General features: G+C 39.4%; 1 protein-coding gene across 5 annotated transcripts in view; it reads left to right on the plus strand.

Annotated features, from left to right (window-relative positions):
- Nucleotides 1-14,202, plus strand: part of THSD7A (thrombospondin type 1 domain containing 7A) — a 689,693-nt gene that overhangs the window by 413,692 nt on the left and 261,799 nt on the right. For 4 of the 5 annotated variants that reach the window (XM_089315677.1, XM_089315676.1, XM_089315679.1 and 1 more), the window contains one exon: nt 9,396-10,227. In XM_089315677.1, coding sequence (XP_089171803.1) covers nt 9,396-10,227 — 832 coding nt within the window. Of the gene's footprint in view, nt 1-9,023; nt 9,301-9,395; nt 10,228-14,202 lie in introns of those variants that run through there. The other variant, XM_089315678.1, reaches the window with a different exon arrangement.

Genomic DNA, 14,202 nt, shown 5'->3' on the forward strand with positions numbered 1-14,202 from the left:
TTTGCCACAGCAGTGAAGATGTCATGTGGGACGTTTGCATCCCACATTGGAGTTCCTGGGTTCCAGTCCTGTCCCACTCTTATATCCAACTTCCTACCAGTGCACATAATTAATCTTGATTGTCCCTTATAGCTGTCACCTGATGTGAAGATCAGATGATATCATCTATATGAAAACAGACTGTACATTTTACAAATAACAAATAAACCAATGTAGAGATGCAGTATATAAGGCATCTCTCTTTGCTGTGTTTTGAGGTTAATGAGAAGTACCTTTAAATCACACTTATGTGTTCTCGGTAACATTATCTGTTTGTACAGAAAATAAAACGATCAGAAATTTGCCTTTTGACACATTTTAAATAATAAATTCCTGATGGGGTTTAGCATGTGTTTCTTTAAATGGACCTATAAAGAATAAAATTTTATTGTATATTTATGAATCTCTGAATTTTAAATACATAATTTTAAAATATACTTTCAGGCTAAAAGGAGCAAAACATTGTGATAGTCAGTAGCCTGTATGTTAAAACATAAAAATATCATAAACAAAAATAATGTAAAACTTATAAAAAAGAAAATATATTTTAAATATCACAGAAAATGTTAGTATCAAATAAACATACTGTAATAAAAAGAAAAGTCTCTGAGACTGCTAGAAAGTATAGAAGGTAATTAAATTAATAATTCACAGAAGAGCAAATTGTTAATTTTGATTATAATTATATAATGATGATTCGACTGAAACAACAGATTTTTGTATATTTATGAAAGCTATAAGATAAATTGTAAGAACCAATGCTGATCAAGGTGATGAAGCGATGGCAGGTAGATGTCCACAAGTTCTTTGAAAAATCAACTGGCCTACATGCATTGAAAAATCTAAAAATCATCAAGCTCTTTGACCCAGTTATTCGCTGTAATGGAGTTGAGTCTAAAGACGCTACAACTGATGCATAAAGAATATAAAATATTAACACATAAAAACATGAATTTCTTAGTGTGAGAGAAAGGTATTTTATAGCTTTATCACAAATATTTCTCATACCCGTTATTCTTAGCTCATGGTTCAGGGAGTATTATGAGGTGGTGGGAGTTAATGACATAATTCATAGTATATTGTGTTTTACAAATGGGGACACTAGGGTCCAAAGAGGTTAAGTAATTTTCTTAGGAGATAGGAAACATGATATGTCCAGAAAGTAGACTATTGCATTTAGTAATTTTAAAATCAGCTGTCCTAATCACTGATAACTAATTCACTTCTCCTCAGTTTTAGCATTGGTTCTAATTTTGTACATTTAATTTGATATTCTTATATAATTTCTTATAAAACTTTAATTACCAATTGAAGATGAAAGCTCATTTTGACTTTCACTGTGATCTCCCCTTATCCACCAAACTGATTTGTCATTTGAGAGTTGTTTTAAATTAAAATTAAATTAAATTAAAACTCAAGTCAAAGAAGCTATGACTGCTCCTTTTGCTTTTTTAAAGAGAAATTTTAATGTATTTCAGGTCAGTAAATATTCATAATTTGCTTTGTAAAGTGTGTTCATAGACCTATACACAGATCTACTAGGTAGAACATTTGTATATAATAAAATCAACCAGTATAATATCCAAAGGCACAGCATGATAGACATTTAGATTATTAATCTATAGGACTATTTCAACAGACATTTAAGCTGTAATGTTTGCTGTTCCCCACAGCAAAAATCCTTTGAAATGACCAAGTGAGTATAAAATAAGCAAAATTATGTTTCATTGCTAAGAAAAACAGATGGATTTTTATCAGATTTTGAGGCCTTTTCTGGAGACCATGTACAGAAAGCATTAGTTAAAGAAATAAAGACTTACCATGTTAGTTAAAATAGTCAAAGGATGGACCATATGAGAAAACAAACACATAGAATTCTCATGAACAGGACTCCAGATTTGGAGAAACAGTGGTTTTGCATACCTGAGAGTAGGGGAAATGTGCTTGTAAGTTGCTGATGGGAGAGCAAACTGGTACATTTTGGTGGGGACTTTTGTGTGCTGGGACTATTTACAAAGTCTTTGACCAAATTATTTGACCGATGTGGAAAAATAGATCTTCATTTCAGCAATTTTTATAATGCTGCAAAAATCAGAAAAGACCTTCATGTCCACAAATAGAACATCTATTTGATAAGTTATGTTAAATTCATAGAACAAAGTATTATGCAACCACAAGCTAGATTCAAATGTGAAGAATTGGGAAGATTATATAACAGGGTATTAGGTTCAGTCTCATGTGTGTGTGCTTGTGTGTGTCTACTGACATGAAATTATTTTTATAGAAAATTGTGAAGTAAAACATCTTATTATAAATATTTGTAGCATAATCACAAATTTGTTTAGATGTATTTGAATTTTTAAACAAAAATGTATTGATTTTATTTATTTGCAGCAGAAAGAAGGAGTTCCCATCTGCCAATTACTCCCCAGAAGCCTGCAACACTTGGAACAGGGCAAGGCCAGAGACAGGAACTTGGAACTCAATCCAAGCCTCTCACTTGGGTGGCAGAGACCAACTATTTGAGCTATCACTGCTATGTCACAGAGTATTCATTAGCAGGAAATTGGACTTGGGAATAGAGAGGGGCCTTGAATCTAGGCACTCTGATAGAGGATGCTGGCATCCAAAACAGGATCTTAACTACTAGGCCAAATGCATACCCCTGGAGATATTTTTAATTGCCTACTAGGATGACAGCAAAATTATAAAACTAATTAAATGCAGTTTATGGGATTTTTTAAGCAATTTTTCTTACCATATTTAGCAGTGACTTCAGATGTTTTTATACAGATTTGCTTGGGTAAAACAAATAGAATTTTTTTAGGTAAATGTTAATTTCACAAGAAGATACGGTATAGTATACAAGAGACAGAAAGCAGCATATTCCTGGGTTGTTTGTGCCCTCCATGACCTCAGTAAGTAGAACATTCTGTTCCATAACTAGATCCAGGAGAGGAAGACACATTATCTCATTTGAAGGATACAAACATATTTAGTCCAACAAGAAACTGGCTCATTTGAGAGTTTTATAGCAAATAAGGACAGAAAGTAGTTTGCATAATCCCCTCCTATTCCTTTTATAGTGTGTATCTTTTCTGAGGCTCTATAGAACAGTTGCTGGCCACCTGTCAATAATGTGGACTTTTATAGACTCAACCTTTCATTGTTTTCATGCCCTTGACATATAACAAACAGCCTTAGAAGAAATCAGCATTGAATTTAACAGGAAAAGTACTAATTTTAAATTTAAAAGGCTGTCTTTTGTAGATTTAAATAGAGTTTTGAAAGACATGAGAGAATAGGCACATTATAAAATCCTCTTTAGCAGGAATAAAACTCATTATTTCGTCAACATTTTTGGAAAGTTGGTGAAGAATTACATTAGAAACATTAGCCTATGGAAAATTAAGCCATCTAGCATTCACTTAACGTTTTTGTCACAATTTTGCATAATTTTACATTGATTCCATGTGGAAATATTTGTATTGTGAGCCTATCAATGCATAAATATTTTGGCTATATAGACAGTTGCTTTTACTTCTTTTTAGTGGAATAAGACATCCAGTGTTTCTATCTGCGTTTACGTGAAATCTGTCAAGCTAAGTGTTCAACACATATTTATTGACCCACATTTTAGCAATGTTTTTGCATGACACTGAATAAACACAATCCTACAAATCTGTCTGCAGGAATACATTTCCATTCATAAGTTGGTGCTATCCCAGGTCTAAGTAGAAAGCTGCCTGTTCTTTGTTCTGCTAAGATTGCAACTTCCCTTTAAATAATCATGAACAACAACACTAAAGGAAACAAGTTTCAAACTAACAGAAATCCTTACTGTTCTCTTTAAAAACAGACATCCTCCCTCCACTTTCTGCTTATTATTATTATTATTATATTATTATTATTGTAGGATCAGGACTGGATTTGAGCATTTTTGCAGGAACTGATGTGTCATGTCACATTCTCACAGAGTATTTAGTAGAGGACCTTAGGGTTTCAAGACAAAGTTTGTACATTGTGCTTTGCAAACTGTATTTTCAAATACCCCCGTACTTGAAACACAGTAGTTAGTTAGATGGACAGTTCTTAGTTGTGGAGCCATTTCTGAAGTGAGTCCTTTTCTATTCCAAGTGCAATTATTTGAAAACTGCTTAGAGGTACAAGTGGCGGGCCTTTCATCAGGTGTTCCATGGTGAAGATGTGATCTTTTAGGAGACTGGTTAATTGGACACACATTTGATACCCCAGGTGCAATGAAGAGATAAGACAGCAGTTGAGGAGCTGGCGCTGTGGCTCACTTGGTTAATCCTCTGCCTGCGGCGCCAGCATCCCATATGGGCACCGGGTTCTGTCCCGGTTGCTCCTCTTCCAGTCCAGCTCTCTGCTGTGGCCAGGGAGTGCAGTGGAGGATGGCCCAAGTGCTTGGGCCCTGAACCTGCATGGGAGACCAGGAGAAGCACCTGGCTCCTGGCTTCAAATTGGCGTAGCTCCAGCCGTGTAGGGCATTTAGGGGGTGAACCAATGGAAGGAAGACCTTTCTCTCTGTCTCTCTCTCTCACTGTCTAAATATTTTTTTAAAAGACAGCAGCTGAAGCCTTCAGAGTAGATGAGGGATATTTTTTAGTTCAGTATTGTGATTATATTGCCACACTTGCCTTCCCTTGTGCCTGTACACATTTTACTCTTCTTTTTAAATCTTCAATAGGCATTTATAGACCTCTGTACAGTTTTCTCAATACATACTATCTTCTGGTTCTAAATGTACTTGATATAAATAAATTAAACAACATTAACTGTGTTGCTTATTAGTAATAAGAACCTGTGATAATACTGGAATAGGAATTGAGATCTATTGATATGTATAATGTATGATTTCCTGGCTTTAAACTTTAAAAATTCTTATCAATTATCAATACATAAAATAATAAAGTTTTTTAAACTCATCTTTCTTCCTACTGATATTGATACCAAAAAGATTTATTTATTTATTTGAAAGGCAGATTACAGAGAGGCAGAGGCACAGAGAGAGGGGAGAGAGAGACATGGATCTTCCATCAAGTGGTTCATTCCCCCAAAAGCCTGCAAAGGCCAGATCTGGGCCAATCTGAAGCCAGCAGCCAGGAGCTGCTTATTCCCAGTCTCCCCTGTGGGTGCAGGGGCCCAAGGACTTGGAACATCTTCAGCTGCTTTCCCAGGCCATAGCAGAGAGCTGGGTAGGAAGTAGAGCAGCCAGGACTTGAACTGGTGCCCATAAGGGAATGCAGGCACAGCAGGAGGCAGCTTTATGGACTAACCACAGAATTTCTCCTCCCCCCCATGTAATGTCTTGAATGTTAAGATCTTCAAACTAACCTGTCTCCTTTCTGAACAAAATAATTGAGAAAATGTATCCAAAAGTAAGCCATGAAAATTAAAAGACAAACATTAAATCATGGAATACAACTGATTATTACATTAAATTACTGGAAGTGCACACTTTTATAAATATAATGCTTAATCAAACATGAAAAAGGATACACATGTATGTCATATCCCTGGTATTTGATGAGAAATATTAAAATAAGAATTATCATATTTTTTTTTGACAGGCAGAGTGGACAGTGAGAGAGAGAGACAGAGAGAAAGGTCTTCCTTTTTGCCATTGGTTCACCCTCCAATGGCCGCCACGGCCAGTGCGCTGAGGCCGGCGCACCACGCTGATCCGATGGCAGGAGCCAGGTGCTTCTCCTGGTCTCCCATGGGGTGCAGGGCCCAAGGACTTGGGCCATCCTCCACTGCACTGCTGGGCGACAGCAGAGAGCTGGCCTGGAAGAGGGGCAACTGGGACAGAATCCGGTTCCCCGAATGGGACTAGAACCCCGTGCGCCGGCGCCGCAAGGTGGAGGATTAGCCTAGTGAGTCACGGTGCCGGCCCATATTTTTCTAATGAATTCTAAATTTGAAATAACTCCTGTCAACATTTTTATATGTCAAGAGGTAACTTTTTATCATTTTTTTTTTCAGGAAACTATTGGCATTAACTTACTTGTCTCAGTAAGAGGATGTCAACATTGTGAAAAATCAGTAGAAAAACAGATGTTCAAAGAGAAGTCCATGGTTGGGAAAATTTAGTTGCCTAAAATAAAATAATAAAAACTTAGTACTTGGGACTGGTGTTGTGGTACAGCAGGTTAAGCCACCATCTGCAACATTGGCATCCCATATGGGCACTGGTTCCAGTCCCAGTTGTTCCACTTCCAATGCAGCTCCCTGCTAATACACTGGAGAAAGCAATGGAGGATGGCCCAAGTGTTTGGGTCCCTGCCTGCGTATGGGAGACCCAGATGAAGCTCCTGGCTCCTGGCTTCAGCTGGCCCACTCTTAGCTATTGTGGTCATTTGGGGAGTGAGCCAGAGTCTCGAAGATCTCTAACTCTGCCTTTGAAGTAAATAAATAATTTTTTTAAAAGTACTCCTTGACCCCTTTGGAGAAGTTTTTATTCTTCACAAAGTGGGAAAAAGAACAATTTATTCATGATTTCATAAATTAGGTGCCAGTATTAAACTTTTCTTGATTAGTTTTCTATTTACTTCTCTTTTTTTTTTAAACTTTTATTTAATGAATATAAATTTCCAAAGTACAGCTTATGGATTACAATGGCTTCTCCCCCATAACGTCCCTCCCACCCACAACCCTCCCCTTTCCCACTCCCTCTCCCCTTCCATTCACATCAAGATTCATTTTCGATTCTCTTTATATACAGAAGATCAGTTTAGCATACATTAAGTAAAGATTTCAACAGTTTGCTCCCACACAGAAACATAAAGTGAAAAATACTGTTTGAGTACTAGTTATAGCATTAAATCTCAATGTACAGCACACTAAGGACAGAGATCCTACATGAGGAGTAAGTACACAGTGACTCCTGTTGTTGACTTAACAAATTGACACTCTTGCTTATGGCATCAGTAATCACCCTAGGCTCTTGTCATGAGCTGCCAAGGCTATGGAAGCCCCCTGAGTTCACCAACTCTGATCATATTTAGACAAGGCCATGGTCAAAGTGGAAGTTCTCTCCTCCCTTCAGAGAAAGGTACCTCCTTCTTTGATGACCCATCCTTTCCACTGGGATCTCACTCACGGAGATCTTTCATTTAGGGTTTTTTTTTTTTTTTTTTTTTTTTTTTTTTTTCCCCCCAGAGTGTCTTGGCTTTCCATGCCTGAAATACTCTCATGGGCTTTTCAGCCAGATCCACATGCCTTAAGGGCTGATTCTGAGGCCAGGGTGCTGTTTAGGACATCTGCCATTCTATGGGTCTGCTGTGTATCTCACTTCCCATGTTGGATCGTTCTCTCCCTTTTTTATTCTATCAGCTAGTATTTTCAGACACTAGTCCTGTTTATGTGATCCCTTTGGTTCTTAGTCCTATCATTATGATCAATTGTGAAAAGAAATTGATCACTGGGTCTAGTGAGATGGCATTGGTACATGCCACCTATTTACTTCTCTTTTTAAAAATATTTATTTATTTATTTATTTGAAAGAGTTACACAGAGAAAGGAGAGGCAGAGAGAGAGAGAGAGAGGGGTCTTCCATCCAATGGTTCACTCCCCAATTGGCAGCAACAGCCGGATCTGAATACTGGAGCTTCTTCCAGGTCTCCCACACGGGTACAGGGACCCAAAGACTTGGGCCATTCTACTGCTTTCCCACGCCATAGCAGAGAGCTGGATTGGAAGTGGATCAGCAGGGACTAGAACCGGTGCCCATTTGGGATGCCCGTGCTTCAGGCCAGGGTGTTAACCCCCTGCGCCTCTATTTACTTCTTGAGGCATTTAAAACACTTTGAGAAACAAAGGGCTTTATTTTGATAAAGTTGAAAAATCAATGTTTTACAATATGCTTTTTAACCAGCTCTGTAACAGATTATTCTAGTAGGAAATACTATAGCTGATACTCATGATAATCTAAAATTTTCTCAAAGCAATATCAAAATTCTGTGCATATTTAGTTACCCAAAATATGTACCATAACATTAAAATGGGAATACAGAAAAACAAGAGGTTCTAAAGATTGTAGTGTGGGATATGGTTGTATTTAAATATAAATTTGTTTAAATTAATAAGGTATGTTGCTGGTAGATGCTTGGATTTTTCAGTAACTAGTTAAAAAAACTCGATATGATATGTTGGAATAGTTTTAAAAGCATATTTTGTCTTTATCTTCAGTTAATTGCAACTGGTATCTGAAATCTTAAATTAATTGGCATTACTTTCTTGATTTGATTTCTGATTTTGTTCATTTACTTAGTAAATATTATTGACCTTGCTCCATGTGCATGGCCTACAGTTATTGCAAAAGACAAAGTCTTCTCCTCAAGGGCTGCGGAATGTGTCTAATGTGATAAACAGATACTTGGCAATTATTGCATAAACTAATTGAAATTATGTATAGGCATGATATGCAAAAATGTGCAGGCTGCTCAGTGAGTGTGTAAGAAAGAAACTCTCCCAGATTTGTTGCCAGTAAACTATGACTCATTTTCAAGGTAATCATCATTCATATATATTTTAGAAGAAACTTAAAAGTCTGCAGTTTCTGCTAAAATTTAGTTTACTAGCATTTAATACTTTGTAACGGATAAAATCCCAAACGACCTCTCAACATTGAAAAACTGAAAAAGTGTTTCAGTTAAATTTAAATTCCTTTCCATATCTCTGTACTGAGGACATGAGAAAATTTAACGTGGGGTAAGTTTAGAGGAAGAATGTGCTTATATGAAGATTGCTCCCTTCCCGGCGTTGGTCACCAGAAGTCAATACTTTAAATTCCGTCTGCACACACAGTGAGCAACTATTAGACCCTTGCAGCTGTAGTGCACAGCAATAAAAAATGAGGTGGAAGAAAGCATGTTCTACAAAATAGTTAATTACCCAGGACAAGAAAAGCCTGCAGGAGTAGAAATTCTTCACAAGGGGCCATTTTCTTTACCAGTTACTGAAATGGATTTGGTGGTTGTGAGGCGAGAGTAGCGGGTTTTCACTGTGGCTAATTTCCGATGTCCTTTTTGAGCAAGGATTTCGAACTACCTCAAATAATGAAAAGGAATAAAAGCGAGCCTAAAGTAATCCCCGAAGGGCGTGAAGTGAAATTGCCCCAGACGTTGCCTTATATAGACGCTGTGACACAGTTTCCCTCGTGCAAAAAATACTCGGGGCAGATCATGACTTTCCCGCAGCTGTGCACAGAGACCTACTTTGTAACACTTCAGGGAAGTGAGTGTACCCGGTCTGCAAAGGTCTTTCTGGAGCATGAAGTACCCGGCCGCTTGCTTCCAGGGGCACAGATAACTCTGGTGTTGTTTTTGCAGGTCCCTGGGGCCGGTGCATGGGAGACGAGTGTGGGCCAGGAGGCATCCAGACCAGGGCGGTGTGGTGCGCGCACGTGGAAGGGTGGACGACCCTGCACACGAACTGCAAGCAGGCCGAGCGACCCAGCAACCAGCAGAACTGCTTCAAGGTTTGCGACTGGCACAAAGACTTGTACGACTGGAGGCTGGGGCCCTGGAACCAGTGTCAGCCGGTGATCTCCAGGAGCCTGGAGAAGCCTCGTGAGTGCGTGAAGGGCGAAGAGGGCATTCAGGTGCGGGAGATCACGTGCCTGCAGAAAGACAAAGACTCGCCTGCGGACGAGACCATCTGTGAGTACTTTGAGCCCAAGCCGCTCCTGGAACAGGCTTGCCTCATTCCGTGCCAGCAAGACTGCATCGTGTCCGAGTTCTCCGCCTGGTCCGAGTGCTCCAAGACCTGCGGCAGCGGCCTGCAGCACCGCACGCGGCACGTCGTGGCGCCCCCGCAGTTCGGGGGCTCCGGCTGCCCGAACCTGACCGAGTTCCAGGTGTGCCGATCCAGCGCCTGTGACGCCGACGAGAGCACCTACAGCCTGCACGTGGGGCCCTGGAGCGCGTGCTCCACGCCCCACTCTCGACAAGCCAGACAGGCCCGGAGACGCGCCAAGAACAAAGAACGGGAGAAGGACCGCGGCAAAGGCGTGAAGGATCCAGAGGCCCGGGAGCTGATTAAGAAGAAGAGAAATCGGAACAGACAGAACAGACAAGAGAACAGATACTGGGACATTCAGATTGGATATCAGACCCGCGAGGTCACGTGTACCAACAAAACGGGGAAAGCTGCTGATATGAGGTACGTTTCTTCCAGTTACCGCACGTGGCCCTGTGCCCAGGCTGTGCGCAGTGCCCGGCGAGCTGTTGGAACACACAGGTGCGCGCAGGGGCAAGCTCCCCGCGAGCCAAGGCCTCTGAGCTCTCGTGGGTCTCCTGGTGGTGGTGCTGTTTGGCGCAAGTTTAGGCCCTGTGCGGCTGCCTTGGTTTAGATTGTCCTACCCATGTCTAGAGCATGCGGTTTTCCATGAGAAGACGCCACTGACTGAGGTCAGTGCTGTCTCTCTCGTGGAACAGAAAACCCACATGGTCTGGATTATTGGGAGTTCAAATTCAGATACTTACTTTAGTGAATTAATAGAATAAGGCACACTTGCAATCTCTCCAAGTTTATAGCGTTTTCAGAATTACCCTATAAACAAAATGTGCTCTAAACAACAACCCAGGGAGCTATACCTAAGAATAATTTCCTTGCACATTTTATAAAACGGAATAACTCTCAGCAGAGAAGGAAAACAGGAACCAGCAGAAAAGAAGGCAAGTACAGGATATTTCACCATGAATGCGCCAGCTTAGAAAACAAGTAATTAATTGGCTGCATTTCCTAGAAGGAAATTATTTGGCAAATTATCTTTGGGAACATAATGACTGTATTATGAAAGACTAACTCATGTATGATTTATTTCTTGTGGAAAATAATATTCATTGAGGATTTAAAGGATATGGTGTTCTCTGGACATTCTAAATTTTGCTCTTGGATAAACCAGACCATCTGGGAGTGGCTGATCTGGATCATTTGCATAATTGCCTTTTCTGAAATATTTGTGCAGTTATGAGTTGGAGTGAACTGAGAGAAATTATATAGGACATCACTCAAAATTTTATGTCATAGTTGTTGTACAAATGACATTGAGAGCATCATCTACCTCATGGCAGCCTGTTCTCTTAATTAAAAACAGACGAGATCAATTTCACTAAGTCTCAGCCCATGTGTTTCTGGTGAGCAGCTGGATGGCTGTTTTTGTGGCCCCTGGAAGTCTTGGAGCAGATCAGGTTTTCCTGTTTGCTGGGGCTCGGGGGATCCTAAATAGGACTGTGTGGCAGGCGTGTTGTTTACCAATGCATCCCACTAGTTTTATATTTGCTTCACTTGTGTTATTTCACCCACTCTCATCTGGTGCTTTTGCTATAAATGGGTTTTGCTATGTATGGCTTTAGCCTGTTGGGACAGGATATAGTTTAAACCAATGAAGGAACAAAAACAAACAACTGACCCATCTAAGAGAGTAACTCTCTTTCCTTATAGCGTGGTTCTGGCTGTTATTTTTAGGATATTTGCTGCTCCCTCCCCTCTTTGTACTCATGCAATTGTATTTTATTTCAGCTGTACTGTAATTTGCTCTTTCTCTGTTCTGGTCCTATCATTCCAGCTCCGCTTGTTTTGCTAGCATTTTCGTTGGTCTTCATTTGCCAGATTCCCTACAACTCCGTGTGTGTGTATGTGTGTGCATGCATGTACACGCATGTGCACATGCCTCTGATTCTGTATCATTTACATTTTGACTGAACCCCTATTTTTTTTACGTCTTTAGTGACTTCCAGATTTTTCCTGAGGTATTACAGTTGTATTACTTTAATTGCTTCTACCAAGTAACTGAATGAGCCTCCAAGGCAACTTGAATTGTTTCCTGCTGTCACCGAGTTGGCATGCTGTAGACATTTAATTTAATGTTGACTACTCAATTAAAAATGTAATTAGGATAGCAACTACTATTGTGCACAATTTGACATTCCCATCCAGTTCCTGGAATTAAGCAAATATGCTGAAAAGGGCAATGGAAAGCACCTGATTATTTGTCAGGTGCTTATGTCCCATTAGAAATTCCATCAATAACTATTTTAGTAAAATCATAGATGTACATATTTGTTCACTTATTAGAGTATACACTGAATGTTAAATAATCTGTTAATATTTCTTTTTAATTTGAAGTGTAATGTATGATTAAGGAAAGGAAAGTCATAATGAAGAAGTGGAAAAAAGTATTTTTGCATATCTCTTACTTAAACATGACCCCATAATATCAGGCATTGATCAAGGATATAATGATTAAATCCAATGTTTATCTTCCATCAAACTCAGAAACAATTTTATTATTTAAGAAGATAAGAGACCATTCAAGAATAGTAAAATAATCCTGTCTCAGTAGCTAACTGAACTTGAACTTAAGAATCTTGGGGAAGCCATTCAGAGGAAAATGAGAATTTTAGCACGTTTACTGCTAAAGCATCCAAGTTAAAGGTGGTCATCTTGAAGCCCACATTGTGGCACAGCTGCTAAAGTGGCCACCTGGGATGCCAGCATCCTGTGTGGGCACCAGTTCCTGTCCTGGCTGCTCTACTTCCAACGCAGCTTCCTGCAAAAGGCCTGGGAAAGACAGCAGAGGATGGCCCAAGTGCTTGGGCTCCTGCCGCCAACGTGGGAAACCAGGAAGGAGCTTCTGGTTTCAGCCTAGTTCAACCCCAGCTATCGCTGCCATCTGGGGACTGAACAGGCAGATGGAAGACCTCTTTGTGTCTCTGTCTTACCCTCTCTGACTGTAACTCCTCTGACTTTCAAATACATAAATCTAAAAAAAAAGTCACCTTTCCTGCCTTTCTGTTTGCAAACATAACAAAACCAATGAGAATGAAAAGCACAAATGAAGATCTGTCTATTTATTTGAAAGAGTTACAAAGAGAGGTAGAGCCAGAGAGAGAGGTCCTCCATCTGCTGGTTCACTCCCCAATTGGCTACACCCGCTGTTGCTGCACCAATCCAAAGCCAGGAGCTTCCTCTGGGTCTCCCGTGCAGGTGCAGGGGCCCAAGGACTTGGGCCATCTTCTACTGCTTTCCCAGGCCATAGTGGAGAGCTGGATCAGAAGTGGAGCAGCTGGGACTCAAGCCAGCGCTCATATGGGATGCCGGCACTTCAGGCCAGGGCTTTAACCTGCTGTGCCACAGCGCCAGCCCCGGTCCGTTCTTTTATAATAGAAAATATGGACATTCTTGAACCACAGCTGATATAGAAGAGTTGGCAATTACAGTATTCAATGATCAAGCATTAGAAGCGTTCCATGTAAAATAAAAAGACAAGGCAGCACATTGTACTGTTAGCTAACATAGATCTGTAAGTACTAAGCAATGTAGTTGACAAGAAAAATGAAAAATTGGAGAGCAAGTGGTAAAATTCAGATTCTTTTTCCAAATGCTATGATCATATACTGAAAAATTCAAGAGAATTAATTGAAATGTCTTATAAAGCAATGAAAATAGTAAGATAAACATAAAAATATCCAAAAAATCAATATATTCCTTAGATATCAACAAAAAATAGCTAAGTATTGTAGTGGAAAAAATGATTAAAATCTGCACATCCCATTTACAGTTGTAAATAAAAAATCTATAAATAAACCCAACTACAAAAATTCTACAGTTAACATCAGATTTGGAAAAGTAGAAAACTGTCTGGAACATTTAATACCAGTTATCCCTACATTGACACTGTGACATTCACAAGGGTAATATAAATAAATGTATGAGAGGCCAGAAAAATACTGTAAGATAAAAAAATAAACTAACTTCACCAGATAATTAAATGCATTCTATTCCATGGTGGTAATAATAAAAAGAACAATTCTGTGTCAAGGAGTGGTTAGTTCAAATAGAAATGGGTCACGAATAAAGATCCCCAAACTGTGTTAGGTGAAGTTGAAAGTTCATTGCTAATTTTGGAGAATAAGTACAATTTAATGACATCATTCTGGGTAGTTAGCTAGTCATCAAGAAGCAGAAAGTAAACAAATGTATCTCTTTGTCACTTGTTACATGAAAACAAGGTCTAAGTCGATTCACAATTCACGTCATAAATTCAGGAAAAGATCAAAGTATTTGATTATGTATTATGTCATTGACAAGCCAATTTCTTAGTATATAAAGAGCTCCTACAAATCAGAAGAA

This window comes from Oryctolagus cuniculus, chromosome 16, assembly GCF_051225735.1.
Source record: "Oryctolagus cuniculus isolate XC-2025 breed Fujian yellow rabbit chromosome 16, ASM5122573v1, whole genome shotgun sequence".
NCBI classification, from domain to species: domain Eukaryota; kingdom Metazoa; phylum Chordata; class Mammalia; order Lagomorpha; family Leporidae; genus Oryctolagus; species Oryctolagus cuniculus.